Raw genomic sequence first — 16,209 nt, 5'->3', positions numbered from 1 at the left:
TCCTAAGATTTCTATTATTTTTTGTTCTATAATTTCAGATAAAATGTTAAAAAATTTAAAATACTTAAAAGTATTTTATAAAAATTGTAGGATGAGAAATCTCAGAACATTTCGAAATTCACACGTATGAAAAGTTCAAAGAGAAAATGTACACTTTCTAAGTAATTTTAATTATTTTCGAAAAATGTTCTCGTATAAAGATTACGAAAAAAACTTTTATCAGGGATGTTTTTGGGGAAAACATAAAAACTTCTCATAATTATGGAATCGTTCTGAGAAGTTATGGTATTTTTCATTTTTTGTTGGAAAAAAATTAATTAAGAAAGTGTTATAACATTTTATCTGAAATTATAGAACAAAAAATAATAAAAATTTAAGGATACTTCATAGTTAACACATTTAAAAATTTTGAGAAAAGGTATAGACATTTAAAGTATTTATAAAAAGCAATTCAATTCTTATGAAAAAATCTGAAAAAACTATACAGATATTCTGAGAAATTATATAAAAGTAATCTGAGAAAAAATTTTCAGCAAGGGTCTATACGTATTACTCGACATTTCTTGGGCCGCGCGTGCGCGTGCCGACCGAAGCAGCTGTCATCTAACGAGCGCTTAGTATATTACAGTTCTGTTGGTATAAATGCTCTCAGAGTAAAATGTGGGAACAGTCATTAATAATCACCCTGTAGGTATAACTAGAAGAATCGTATAAAAAAATTATATGACCTTAAAAAGTTTTTTTTTTAAAATTGATTTTATTACCATTTGTCCTTTCAAAGTATGTAACTTTTGTTACTTTATTAAAACCTCTTGGCTGCTGAATATTCGAGGTATTTGACTAGATTGTTTAAAACGGAACAATCTGTATAATCTTTCTTTTTTTTTTTTATTTGTGATACAAGCATGAAGTAAGATTAAGGACAAGTAACTACAGAGATTGAAAGTGGTCACGAAAAATGTTCCGTGTTTGTTGAACGGAATAACTTGGACCATAGCATCGCCATCTTGGACTAATTTTATCCTTGCTGTTCACTAAATGTTAGACAAAGATAAAATGATATACGCTGTCATACGTGTCCTGGAGTGTTTTTGGTTAAAAGGTTAGAAAAATATATGTTACAGTGTGAGTGGAAAATTTTTTAATATAATGTAAAAAAATAAATGGTATAAATACAAAATAAAAGAGAATAATAGAGAGCTGACGAGCCGCGCAGGTTCTTATACGCCAAAAACAAAACAAGACATGTTTACGAGATTCAAACATTTTGACCCTTTAATTATTGGTCATCCTCACTGAAATACAAAATAATCTATAAACAATAAACTTATGTTAAAAATTCCGTAGTTAAGATATAATTAAAAGAACATATGTGTCAAAATATACCAAAAATTAGAAGTCAAAGAACTCTGCGCTATCCGCTTATTAAAATGAGATGCTTCATTCCGTGGTGGCTTTGTGGAACATGCCAAAGAGATAGAATTCTTGGAACAGTTGATAGCAACACAGATTGCAAATTAAGGGAAATGCAAACGGTCACAATAAGATAACAAAAAAAATATTTTTTTAAATTAAAAAGAGTAATAACATAAGCAATAAGTCGAAAATTTAAAAAGTTGTAAAGAAGGACGTAACAAATAAATAAAATAAAATAAAACCGTGATAAATTAAAAAGATAATAAGGTAAGCTGTACAAGTCAATAATTATAAAATTGTAAAGAAGTAAATAATTATAAAATTGTAAAGAAGTTATCTTTTTAATTTATCACGGTTTTATTTTATTTTATTTATTTGTTACGTTTTTCTTTACAACTTTTTTAAATTTTCAACTTATTGCTTATATTATTACTCTTTTTAATTTAAAAAAATGTTGTTTTTTTTTTATATCTTATTGTGACCGGTTGCATTTCCCTTAACTTGCAGTCTGTGTTGCTATCAACTGTTCCAATAATTCTATCTCTTTGGCACGTTCCACGAGGCCACCACGGAATAAAGCGTTTCATTTTAATAAGCGGATAGCGCAGAGTTTTTTAATTTTTGGTATATTTTTACACATATGTTCGTTTAATTATATCTTAACTACGAAATTTTTACCACAAGTTTATTGTTTATAGATTATTTTGTATTTCACTGAAGATGACCAATAATTAAAAAGTCGAAACGTTTGAATCTCGTAAACATGTTTTGTTTTGTTTTTGGCGTATAACAACTTACGCGGCTCATCAGCTCTCTATTATTCTCTTTTATTTTGTATTTATTATATGAGCCTAATTATATTTATTTATTTTGTTTCCTTTATTTTAAATAGTATAAATGTTTTAAATGTAACATGTAATGTGCCAATAGCTATGCTAAAATAGTATAGCTAAAGCATATATAGAGTAAGTAAAGATAAAATAAAAATAAATAAGGATTGTATAAACAATATGTAATTTCATAGTGTTTATTATAATTAATGTTATGAAATCTATTTTAGAGAGGAGATATCGCCGGAGTGTGAAATATATATAATGTATATTACATAATCAATGACTAAATATTTAGTGAAATTATAAGATTGAAAAGAATATATATATATAATTATATATATTGCTACAGAGAGAAAAGGGTAATAAATGAAATATCTTACATGTTTATTCACACGCACATAACATATACCTAAATACAAAAACTGAATGTAAAACTGTTTCTGAGCGGTTATATTCAGTTGAAAATTTTTTATGTTCTATCTCAGTGCTGTCAGCTACTTGCAACTTTCGGCCGGATTTTTCGACGCACGCTTATTGCTCCCCTCCCACCGCTCGCGCCTTAGCAACGGCGCCGCTGGACGGCGTAACTAAGGAGCGCGACACATTGTCTCAGGACCGTGCGTAATACAAAAATTATATGATCATGAGTCATAAAACAGTCTAATTATTTAATGTCTAATAATTCTACAAAAGTTATTGAAATTTTTTTTTCGATATTTTAATAATTACATTTAAGTAATATTTTATTATTATATAATTAAATAATTATTATTATACTATTATTACGTATATTATAACGTATGTGTACTGTAAAATTAAAAATTTGTTCAATTTATTTATTATTTAAAATTCAAAATTTTTAAAGTACCTTTTTAATTATATTGGTTTATTTAAAATCATTATATGTATATAAAACTAATTATAATATATAATTATACCAAACTAAATAATAGGTGTCCGTATCACTCTATTATTGAAGCATTTTTTGTAAAGTGGTTTCTCTAGTAAAGCTTATTTCATTAACAAAGAATAAGAAAATAATTTGCGTAGAAAAAGTGTAAACATTTACAGATATTAAAGCAAAAAAAAGAAAAGGAAGAATATTTGCAGAAATAATAAATTAATTCTATTTTCTAAACTGTTCATATGAATTTATCAGAGATAAAATATTTGATATTAAAAAAGAAGACGTTTGCATCAGTGCTCATGATCTTATAACTTTTATATTACGCACGGTCCTGAGACGATGTGTCGCGCTCTTTAGTTACACCATCCGATGGCGCCGCTGCTGAGACGCGAGCGGTGGGAGGAGAGCAATAGGCGTGCGTCGAAAAATCCGGCCGAAAGTTGCAAGTAGCTGACAGCACTGTTTTATCTGATTAAAATATGTTATCTGTTTTACTGGAAAAATTGAAGAAACCATTCCTTTTAATTTTCGTCTTTGTCTTGGTACATAAATTACTGTTCCATCTGTTTGTACCATAGTATAGATATAATAGTAGTGACACTTCGTGGCGGTACCTTTGACTTCATGTAGTCAAATTTCATGACCTTGAGACCAGCCGCCACATTCTGAGCCTAAAATGGCGTTTATCCCGTAATATTTAAATCGAAATAGACTACCGAATAACTGTATTTACTGATTACACATAATTAATTGGACTTTCTTTTAATTTTGAGTAAAATATTTTTTTGTTGTAAATGTTATTAACATTTATAAACATTTATCTTTGACATTTATATAATGTATAAAATATAAGAATAACATAGAAGAGTCAGATGGTAATAAAATTATATTAATATTATTAAGGGTAATTTTAATATAATATTTTAACGTAATATTAATATGATGAAAGTGTTATATTATTTAAATGACTGTGTAAGAAAGATTGACTCATGATTAACAAATTCAATCAAGGCCTTCATTATATATAAATCTTGGTTTTGTGAAAGAAATGTGGAAAGTCTATTAAAGATTTTGAATAAAAGAGTACAGGACTTTGGTAACTCGTTTAGGAAAACTATAGAAATCAATAGCAATAAATTTATTTCTTAAATTTTATATTTATTTATCAAATTGTTATTCCAAAATCACTATCACTGAAAAACAGTACATATATTATTAATTGATGTAGTTATGATAATGAAATCAGATTATTCATTGTCATTCTGTGAATAACATTGATAACTAATTCTGATATAAAATATAATATATAAAGTATATTTAGTTTTTGTTGTTTTTATAGTATAAAAAGATATTTAACTTTTCGCATATCGTGAATCTTTTAAAGTAATTTTTCGATTTTGAATTATTCGGACACGTACAGTAAGAAACATTTTGAATCACATAATTATAAAATCGTATTTTTAAATAATATTGAAAGTCTATCAGAATTATTTTAGATTATTTTAAGCTCAAAGTTTTAAAAAAATATAATGTTTTCTCACCGATTCACGATGCGGTATTTGTGAAAGGTTAATTACCGTTCCAGTTCTTTCGGAAATCAGAAAAAACTGTAAGAACAATTCTAAAAATTGTTAGAACAATCTGTAGCAGCACAATATACTCTTGCACTCATTTTATTAATTATTAAAATTGTCAATTTTTACAACTGTCCATAATGTAAAGTCTGTGAGATTGCTTTACTGCTGTAATCTGAAGGTTAGGTTATTGTGTATTTCGGCTAGGAACATGGCGGCTACGGTCATGCGCAATGAAAATTGAATTGCATAGCAAGTGTTGCTACTAATCTATCTATATTATGGTTTATATAAATGCGTCTTCTTTAATAATATCTTTTGGTTTAAAATGCAATTCTGCTAATCTCCGCAAAATCTGCTATTTTTTTTTAATTTTTATATTTCTAGCAGACATCTTATGCCAAGAAAGAAACATTATTTCATTCTATAAAACAAATTAAAGTTTTACTTTTAATTAACATAAACATTTATAATATTTGTTAATATGTACAAAAAATAAAAAAAAGTACTTTTTAAAATTTGAAAATTTCTTGTGTGAGGTGTAAATGAACTTTTTCTTTCTAATTTTTTTCTCTCTCGCCTAAATTTACAGCCATCCATGCAACAAGTCATTTTATTTAATAAGCATTTTATTTATATTAGAAATTAAAAATACAAATTATATTTCTGTATAGTGACACGCAATGTGACAGATTGTATTTATATACTGATCATAACTTACTTCATGATACTGATTCAATATGGCGACGCAATGGTCCAAACTATTCCGTTCAACGAACCTGGAACATTTTTCGTGATCAACTTTTTTCTTCTCAGTCTATGCAATTATCTCTCCTTAATCTTACTTTATGGATACAAGTTAAAAAAATTGACATACATTATAAATGCAAGCATATAAATATATATTCATAAGACTTATAATTTTTAGGAAAGACTTTTCTACGGCATGGATGAATCTAGGTATAGTCCAGTCGGCACTGAAAAAATATGAGGAATCAGAAGCGAGCTACTTCACAGCTTTACAATACCGATCAAATTATCCAGATTGTTATTATAATCTAGGTGTATTAGTGAGTATTATAATGATAAAATATAATTTTAATCTATTTTTGAGAGAATATTGTATTATAATTCGCTTTAATTTATGATAGTATCTGGAACAAAAGCAACACGATAAGGCGTTGAAGGCTTGGATAAACGCAACTAGACAAAAGCCCACGCATAAACGAGCGTGGACAAATATGATACTGCTACTAGATGATTTAGGTTTGTGTTTACTTAAATTAATTCTTTGCTGCATTGTGCAGGTCTGGAAGTTACACCTATCAACCAACTATGTTTTAATAACAAATCAATTTTTTCACGTATTCTTTTAACACGTTTGGTATTGCTGGATTGTCAAGTTTCCTCTAACTAATAATTCAATTTAGAGAACCATATTTTAAATAAATTTGTTATTAATAAATATATACTGAAAGATTGCCATTTCTAGTGATTAAATTTATTTACATAAAATTTTAGTTAATAACCTATATACTTTAAAATCAGTATCTGAGGGTATTTTAGATCGCCGATTATGAATCCAAAGCTAAAAATTCCAAATTTAAAATGGCGGATACAATATGGCGGAAAAAATCATTAAAATGAACTGAATTCTCTTGAAATTTGCTATTTAAGAGTTTTCGAGGTCACTGATTATGAATTTGATGTCAAAAATTTAAAATGTTGATCCAATGTGGCAGACAAAATTATCAAAATTGATTGGATTTGTTTGATACTTGTTATTTAGGTGTTTTCGAAATTATTGAATCCGTCAAAAATACAATATTCGACACATCAAATTCAACTCTGAAAGGACAACATTTATTAAATTATATGATAAAATTTTGCATAAAAATTATAATTTACAATGATGTAAATATATTTACAAAAATAAATGTAAAAGTATTGATCTTTATAAAATATTGATAATTGTTTGTGTACTATATATAATTTTGAAATAGTACATGTATTTTGGCAAAACTATGATAATAGTCGATTCATCTTAATATTTGCAAAATTAAATTTAAAAAGAAATTGCTTCAGGCTCCTGATTTCTCAGCCGAGAACTCCGCGTTGACGGTAACGACTTCTGCCGCAGACAAAATTAGAACCAATAGACGTGAAACGTAACAAATTGACGATGAGATGTTGTCGTGTATGTCATTTTGCTATTGTGTGTTTTATTATGAAAATATGACTTGTCTCGTATTTACTAAATTTGTAACAATGGATCGCGATAAAGTTTCTTTGAATTTTATACATAAAAACACATTTTTCACTCCTTTCAATAGCTATCTGTGTATTTTCCTGTCTGAATAGGTGTCACTTTATGTGCTTCTTACGACTATTTGCTGATTGCTAGATGAAAAAAAGATAGTCTTTACCATTTTTACAAGTGTTTTAAAACCATCTGATTAGTCTGTTTTATCCAAACTGTCTTTATTTATAAATCGCACGTCAGAAACTTTAGCTTAACCATGTGTTTTCCTGTTTATAGCTTTACTTTACATGTTTTTTACGATTATTTACTGACTATTATGTGAAAAAAGGATAGTCTTGATTCATTTTTATTAGTGTTTTAAAGCTATTTGATTAGTCTGTTTTATCTAAATTGATTTTATTTACAAATGACACGTCGGACAAAATAACATATTTAATATTTCACGCAATTTCTCGCTTCTGACGTCACAACTTCAATATGGCCGCAGCGAGTACTCAGGAGTCTTAATAATTGAAAAAAATATTTTAATTGTGTAAAATATTTAGAAATATAATTAATTCATATACGTGTAGAAATATTACTGCATGAAATATTACATTCAGCATGGTAACATTTTAAATAAAAAATCAAATGGTTTTTGAAATAATTGTAAAATATTTATACCTTAAACTTACAAGGAAGCATATGGAAGTGTCCGCCTTAAATTTATACAAGCTTTTAATATATTGTAGTACAGATAAAAATAAGGAACACGTATTTTTTTATATGTGCCCGATTGCACTTTCAGGGAGTGAAAAAGATCGGTTTTTTTTTCTTTCGAAGCGTATATCGAAACTATAAAAGATAGAGAAAAATGTTCTAATTCAAAATTAAATGGCTCGAAGAATACTTTATAACAGTGAAAAAATTTTTTTAATTTTGTTATACTTTTTCCCTCCACTTATTTGTTTTTCTCAAAATTTTTATTTCTTTTTATAAGCAAAATAAACTTATTTTATTACAAATTTAACGATGTATGGATAAAGTTATGTTCTAACATTTTCCAAAAATAATTAAAAACGTCTCTACACGCTTGTACGCGCTCCCGTTCGTGCACTCAGGAATTATCCCTCTCCGATTTTAACGAGCCTTTAATATGTTGTAGTACAGATTAAAATAAGGAATACACATATTTTTTTATACGTGCCCAATCTTAATTTTAGGGGGTGTAACATTTTTTTGAAGAAAATCAGTTTTTTTCATTTGAAACATACGAAGGTGGTCTGATATGTAATAGAATTTGAAATGAAGACGCAATATTCAGTGAAACTGGTTTTACCATCATATAGTTCCAATTTTTTTAACAACGCCTGTTAGAATTTCAGCCTACTCTGTCTATTAGTTTTGTGTTGGCAGCCGATTAAAGTGAACGTCTCAGTCCGTAAATATGGAAAAAGAACAAACGGTGTGGGAAACGAACTAAACTGGTTGAATTGGGTACGAACTGGTTGAATGGGGTACGAACTGCTCCCCCATCGGGCCGTCGGCGAATAGGGGAGCAGTTTGTATCCCAATACAACCAATTTAACGATTTTCCGATATTGTTTGCTCTTTTTCCATATTTACGAAAATGACTGAGACGTTCACTTTAATCGGCTATGAACACAAAACTAATAGACAGAGTAGGCTGAAATTTTAACAGACGTTATTAGAAAGATGAGGCTATGTGACGGTAAAACCGGTTTAACTGAATATTGCATTTTTATTTCAAATCCTATTACTTATTAGAACACCCTCGTATTGCGTTAAAACTTTAAAAGAGTGTTGTGCCCGGCGGCCGTCCTAGCACGTCAATAAGGTATTTCGGGATCTTTGCTGCGCCCAAAGAGTTAGGACTCGAGGAAAAGCCGCGTTGACGGATTAGAGATTAGACACTCTTGTTTTCCCAACGTTATATATATATATATATATGTATATATATATATATATATATATATATACAGGGTGTCCCAAAATTCGCGCAATCGGAGTAGAAGACGTGATACTTTACGATTAAAGAAGCAACTTTTTCTTTTAGCAAAATTGCGTGCGACAAGTAGTTTTTGCAGGAAAGCACGTTAAAGTTAACGAAAAAGCGTTCTTGGCTCTGCGACGCTCAGGGCCGGCGCGCGCTTCTTATTCACTTGTACCTAGTCGTTAGCTAATGATTGTAAGTAATGTCTTAACATGCTGATACGATTCTATTACTATTACTAATTTTACATAATTACGTAATAATTATAAAATTAAAAAATTAATAATTTTGAACAAATTCTTTGTTTTTTTAAATCTTTATTTTCAAATAAACCTACGGAATCAGATAACTTTTTATTTATTTCTTACGTAAGGAATGAAATCAATATTTAATTTATTAACTTTTCATATTTTAAGCAATACAGAAGAGGTTAACGGCTGATATTCATTGATTCTACAGTCTTAAAATGTCGTAACTAATTATAACAGAATTGTATCAGCATCTTAAGACATTACTTACAACTACTAGCCAATGACTAGGTACAAGTGAGTGAGGAACGCGCGCGCCGGCCCTGAGCGCCACAGAGCAAAAAACGCTTATTCGTTAACTTTAAAGTGCTCCCTTGCAAAAACTACTTTTCGCACGCTAAAGGAAAAAGTTGTTTCTTTTATCATAAAGTATCACATCTTGTACTCCGAATGCGCGAATTTTGGGACACCCTGTACATATATATATATATACAGGGTGATTCAGAACGACCCATGTGTCCCTGTAAAGACGTGTTCTTAAATAAATTCTGAGACAATTTTTCCTGTACGAAAAATTTGTCCGACACTTACTTTTTGAATAATAAGAGGATAAAGTTAGCGAATCACGGGCCGTGTACACATGGTAGACAAAGGCGGCGCAACTCACCGTCCGACACAGGTAAGCGCCCGCGTCGAACGGTGAGTTGCGCCGCCTTTGTCTACCATGTGTACACGGCCCGTGATTCGCTAACTTTATCCTCTTATTATTCAAAAAGTAAGTGTCGGACAAATTTTTCGTACAGGAAAAATCGTCTCAGAATTTATTCAAGAACACGTCTTTACAGGGACACATGGGTCGTTTTGAATCACCCTGTATATACAGGCTGATTCAGAATAACCTTATGTCCTTAAAGAGACATATTTCTGAGATTATTGTGAAACAACTTTTCCTTTGGCAAAAATTTGTCCGAAGCGTAGTTTTTAAATAATAAAAGAAAATAGTTATCCAATAACCGGGCGCGTATAGCAGTAAGGCAGGGCCGGCGCAATTCACCGTTTGATACGGGCGATTGCGTGAGGCGATTGCAGTGATAAGGTGACAGCTAGAACACTGCTTTCGCTCCCTTCCCTCTCTCTCTCACTCTCTCTCGCTCTTTCAAAGCCTCTATCCCATTCTCATCTTTTCTTATTTATTTATCAATTCATACACTCACCCTGAAATAATGCTAGAATTAAAAACGATATTTAATTATTTGACGTCTTGCTTTTAATAATTCTGTAGTGTAAAAAATTTTTTTTTTAGTTTAAAATAGCATATTTAAAATGCGTGATTGAACAATAAAAATGCAGAGTGAAAGAGAAAGAGAGAGAGAGACCAGTTCGATCAAATTTGAACGTGTATACTCACTTATCATCCTACACAGCAATCAGCCTTTATCTTCACAAAGACAAAATATTCATATTAAACTCGAGATTTTTCTCTTTTCTTCTTAAATTACGTCATTTGTCACATTCACTGCAATCATTCTTTTGATTCAAAAATACTAACGCATCACTTTATACAAATCACTATCGTCAATTATTATTAGTCACTATTAATCACACGTGAGAATTACTCAAAAAATGAAACACGTGCATGTGACCGTGATCTCAAAGATTTCAAGGTCATTCCAGTTTTTGACGGTCGAAAGACTGAGCTTGATATGAGACAAGAGACAGTCGTTCGAGAAACATGAGCCGTGAACGCGTCGCGAGTGCAACGTTTGGCTCGTCCGGGATGACCGTGAAATCTTCGAGTTTATGGTCACAAGCACAACAGTATTTTTAATTTTTAATTATCGCCTTTTGACTTTTAGAACGTTGATTACACAGTGATACCGCGAACAATAAAACGAATCGACTGCTCGCTCGTAAAGCAAAGAGGATATAACCTAACCTAACCTAACCTTTTTGTTGTAAACATGTATCGTGTGTTTGTCGTGTAAACACGTGTTCCTTTTTTTGAGTAATTCTCACGCGTGATTAGTAGTGACTAATAGTAATTGACGATAGTGATTTGTATAAAGTGATGCGTTAGTAATTTTTGATCAAGAAAATGATTGCAGTGAATGTGACAATTATGTGTAGGAAGTAAAAGGAAGACGGATCGGATAAGGCAGCAAATGAAGAGGGAAAGGGCCAGGGAGAGAAGAGGGAGGGACTGATGCAGAAGAGGGAGAGGGTGGGCAGGGGGTAAGAGAAGAGAGAGGAGGGAGGCAGGAAAAAGAGAAGAAGGAATTAAGCTGATCAAGGGAGAGGTCGGGAGGCAAGACGGAGGACCGTGGTCTGGCCAGGCTGAGCGAGCGGAGCTCAGACCATAACCGTGTAGGAGAAGCTGCGGCGTCCAAACGCCGGCCGAGATAAGCGTTTCTGACGGGATCCAAGAAAGCGCTCATTCTATTACGCAAGGAGCGGAAATTAGCGAGATTGACGGGAGAGGGATGCCGGCGGTATACTCTCCTGGCAGAATCCCTGGCACGCATCAGAAGCCGAATGCTCTGATCAATTAAGGGGGCCGGAAATCTTCTAGTGCGGATGGAGTAAAACGGAGCAAGGGTGTCGAGAGCAATCTTAAGAAAACTAGTGGCAGTAGAGAAAAAGTAGCAGTCATATTGTCCAGCTCATTGGACCGATAGAAAGAGGCCCAGTCGAGGGCGCCCAGAAAGCCAAGTAACGTTTCAGAAATCAGTTTTGAGAGATCGCGAACCGAAATAACACGAGGCGGGAGTCTATTAAAGTTGCAGTCCAGAGTGACTCCGATCAGGTTGTGACAGGACAGAAAAGAGAGGGCACATTGAAAGTGCGACAACACGAAAGACCGATTGCTAACAAAGCAATGGTCTAACCGTGTGTGCGACGCAGCAGTATGATGAGTAGCAGCGTATGGAATAATGAAAAGGTGATTGCTTTCGCAGAAATCATGCAGGGAGTCAGCATCAAAAGAACGTCGGTTTAGGTTTATGTTAAAGTCGCCAATCACGACCGCGGCTGGGAAGGATGGGAGAAATCTTTCAAAATCCTGCCGAAAGTTGACGATATAGCCTAGCTTAGGCGGCCGATAGACGATCGTTAACAAGAATGGCCGATGTCCCACAGCGGAGATGCGCACCAGCAAATATTCGGGCTGGCCGCAGTAATGCGCGGGCGAGGATGCCAGCACGCCTGCCGAGAATCCGTCGCGCACGTAAACGCCAATCCCCCTTACCCCTCTCCTCACCTTGTCAACGCGCAGGAGCAAGAATCCAGGGAGGCGAACAAGATTGTCCAAAGCAGGAGGCTTAAGCCATGTCTCCGACATAGCGATAATGTCGTACTGATTACGCGAAAAGTAATCCAAGAAGTCGCTGAAGTGGGGAAGAAGGGACTGGCAGTTAACATGACAAAGCCGGAGAAGACGATCAACCGCAGCGGCAGATGTGCGTCAGGCCACACGCGCAGATAAAGGATGGGTGACAGGCGGTCCCGGACGCGCTACCAGAGGCCACCGGAAGCGCACGAGGCCTGACAGCGGGCGCCCGCCGCAGACGGGGCCCAGACGCCACAGACGAAGAAGTTGCCGCAGCCACAGCGCCCGATGCAGCGTACGAGGCGGCGACCGGAGGCGAGGGGCCAGCCGTCTTACCGTTGAGATGCTCGCCGTCACGAACCTCAATGGGCGAAGTGTCGGCGTGACGCCTGACAAAAACCAGGCCGTTGCGGACCCAGGCGCGTTGTAGTTTGCCATCACGCACCGCACGCCTTGCCTCGCTGAAATTGTTTCTCGCAGTTGACGTTAGCCTCTCGTTGACCTCGATTCTTGATCCGGAGAGCTCCGCGCCCTCGAGGATACCCTTGGACTTCTTCCCGTAAATCCACCGATTGCGCATCTCATTAGAAGGAAACCTGACAATGATAGATCGCGGACGATCCCCTCTATACGGAATGCGCAAGCAGGATAACGAACCGGGAGAGGCAGCGACTCCAAGCGCAGAGGCGACGCCAGCGTAGGAATCCTCAGCGGGGAGCTCCTTCACGCCAAAGAGAATAAGTTCATTGTTGAGCTTGGCACGCTCAAGCGCGTCCAGCCGCTCCCCGATATCGCTCGATAGGCCGCCCGCACTACCAGAAGGCAGCGCCTCCAAAGCACGGACGCGGGCATCAAGGTCAGCCTGTCTCTCGTCGACCGGACGCACTGACGCCGCCAGTTCCTCCGTCCTGGTCTCAATGCCAGCCAAGGATTGCTGGACGCCGCGCCCCAGGGAGGCCAACTGCGCCTTTATGGCGGAAAGCTCCCCCAGACGATCCCACATCGCAGGCAGGTCCTGCAGCCGGCACTCAATGCCCTTGATCTTGGCCAGCATCACAGCGAGGAAGTCCTTTACAGGGTCCGGTTGAGCGGACGCAGTCGCACCCGCGCCATCGCCAATCGCCAATCGCCACGAGAGTCCGACAGGCGTTCGGGGAGGCCCTGCCCGCAACATGTGGGGCAAGGGAACACCGAGGGGTCAGAAAACCCCGACTCAGAATCAAGCAGACCATGCGCGCAATTCTTGTGGAAAATGTGCTTTGGGTCGCAGCACAGGGCATCAGAAGCGGAGATGAAACGCTTACAGCTAGTGCAAGCGAGCGGCATGGCGAAGATAAACTGGTTGGCGGACAATTTACGTTCGGACCAATGGCGACGCGCGCAGGCAAGCGTGTCGCGTATGAACAAACCTCAGAGCGGCGCGCGCAGACAAACGGGCCAGAGTGTGGCGTGCAAGAACAGACTCGAACAGCTGACGGTGGAAACTAGCACAAGTGAGCCGGTCCGAAGTGTGAGGTTAGGCGGTGGTGATAGGTACAAAAGCCGTGAAAGAAAAGCCGCGGCAGCTCAGGAAGCGCTCACCCTAAGAATAGGTGTCAAGCAAAAAGCTTCCAACCGATGGATCTGCAACAAGCGGCCCTACAGGGCAGAAAGCGGCAGCAAATTCTCGAAAATACGGGAGCAAAAGAAAGGCGTGTTAAAACTGTACTTACCAGAAAGAGAGGGGGGGGGGAGGGAGAGGAGAGAGAGAGAGAGAAAGCAGCATTTATTTAGCGCTCTGGGACAAGTCCCCTCAAGCGCTCCAGCAATTTTACAAAAGAAACAACAAAAAAAAAAGCATACAGATATAATTATTAAAGCCACACAGTTATAGTGCAATAATAATGTGTTTGCGTGCATGTGCCTGCGTGCTAGCATGCACGTGTATATGTGTGAAATCGCATACAATTTCAATAGGCAGGTAAGCAGGCATGCACATGCACACACGAGCAAACATATAAACAATTTAGAAACCATGCAACCACATCAACAAAGCAGGCAAGGCATCAGTCCCCGTTCTGTCTCAAGAGCAGGTGCGCATAGAGCATTTGTTTAAACCCTGTTATTGTGACCACATTGCGAATAGCAGACGGAATGTTATTCCACAATTCCGCTGCAACAGAACAGAAGGATTTTTTGTAGATTTCTGTACGGCACAGTGGTAGAGCGAGTAAGTCCTCAGATGCTTTTGTAACCTTGGTCGATTTCTCAGTCCTGAGCACAAACATTGAGAACAAATAATCCGGTTTCTGGGTCTTCATGATAGTGTACAATAGGCATCCGATGAGATACTGCCTTCTGACATCCGGCTTCAGCCACCGAAGTGCCCGATAATGAGGTGTAACATGGTCATCCCACCTTATGCCATTGACAAATCTCAGACCAGCATTCATGGCCCTGTACAGCCTAAGATTTTGCTCTGCCGTGATGTTCGTAACCGCCGTGCAGCAGTAATCAAAGTGCGGAAAAATCAAGGCCTTCACAAGTCTAGATCTCAGTGTCTCTGGTAAAAGGTGTCTGCTCAGCCTCAGCTGATACAAGACTGATCTGACTTTCCTTGTTACACTTGCTATTTGTCTATCCCACGATAGATTGTTGGCAATTGTCACTCCCAGATATTTAATGTGTGTCAAAAATTCAATTGCAGCATCCCCAACTGACAAGTTCGGCAACAACGTTACATCAATAGCATTAATATAGCGAGCCGAACCAAAAATGATGGTTTGCGTCTTGGCCGCGTTGAGGATGAGCTTGTTGGAAGCCGCCTATGCCACTATGGAGGCAATGTTCTCATTTACCCTGGAGATGGTCTCAACCAAGTCACAAGGTTCGCAGTGCAGATATATTTGCAGGTCGTCAGCATAAAAATTATATTTGCAATATTTTAGAGCATTCTTGAAATCCGCTAGATAGAGAGTGAAGAGTAACGGTCCCAGCACTGAGCCCTGAGGAACACCCACCGCAACCGCTAGCTCCCTGGAAGAAACCCCCGTCGCACCATCACAGACAACCTGCGCTCTACTACTCAGATACGATGCCACCCAACCAAGTACAGGGCGCGAGAAACACAGACTCTTTAGTTTGTTAAGGAGAATATGATGTTGGACCTTATCAAACGCTTTTGAGAAATCAAAAAAGACTGAGACCGTGACCTTCCTTCGATCCGCTGCATATCTAATGTCATCCAGCGTACGCAACAGACACGCCTGTGTAGAGAAGCTCCTTCTATAAGCAGCCTGATACAGATCAAGAAGATTTGAGGTCTCTAGATATGAGCAAATTTGCTCTTCCACCAACCTTTCCAGTGCCTTTGACAGAGAAGGAAGAATGGAAATTGGCCTGTAGTGCTGCACCAAGGTTGGATTCCTGATCTTCAGGATCGGACACACCCGAGCTGTCTTCCATTGTGCAGAAAATGCTCCCTGCATCAGGGAGAAGTTAAAGATGTGCTCAATAATCGGCATGATGTACGGGAGCACCAACTTGATCAGCCTAGGAGCTATTGCGTCAGTGCCAGTGGCATTCGACTTGATCCTTGACTGCGGTGAAGATGTCCGATGGAGTGACATACTTCCAATATAAGTCATCCTCGCTAACCCTGTCTTGTTCGA

The 16,209-nt window shown here is 36.6% G+C and overlaps 2 protein-coding genes across 9 annotated transcripts in view; one reads left to right on the top strand and one right to left on the bottom strand.

Annotated features, from left to right (window-relative positions):
* LOC105193024 (protein O-mannosyl-transferase TMTC4) overlaps nt 1–16,209 on the top strand; it is a 133,927-nt gene that overhangs the window by 63,815 nt on the left and 53,903 nt on the right. For all 8 annotated transcript variants that reach the window (XM_026140053.2, XM_026140051.2, XM_039457537.1 and 5 more), the window contains 2 exons: nt 5,659–5,800; nt 5,882–5,996. In XM_026140053.2, coding sequence (XP_025995838.1) covers nt 5,659–5,800; nt 5,882–5,996 — 257 coding nt within the window. The remainder of the gene's footprint in view (nt 1–5,658; nt 5,801–5,881; nt 5,997–16,209) is intronic.
* Nucleotides 5,289–16,209, bottom strand: part of LOC105193022 (snRNA-activating protein complex subunit 3) — a 144,711-nt gene continuing 133,790 nt past the window's right edge. Inside the window, exon 6 of the mRNA XM_039457540.1 lies at nt 5,289–5,509. Coding sequence (XP_039313474.1) covers nt 5,389–5,509 — 121 coding nt within the window. The 3' untranslated portion in view covers nt 5,289–5,388. The remainder of the gene's footprint in view (nt 5,510–16,209) is intronic.

Source organism: Solenopsis invicta, chromosome 14 (genome assembly GCF_016802725.1).
Source record: "Solenopsis invicta isolate M01_SB chromosome 14, UNIL_Sinv_3.0, whole genome shotgun sequence".
NCBI lineage: Eukaryota > Metazoa > Arthropoda > Insecta > Hymenoptera > Formicidae > Solenopsis > Solenopsis invicta.
The sequence above is the reverse complement of the archived record's forward strand: the minus strand, read 5'-3'. Positions and strand labels throughout refer to the sequence as shown.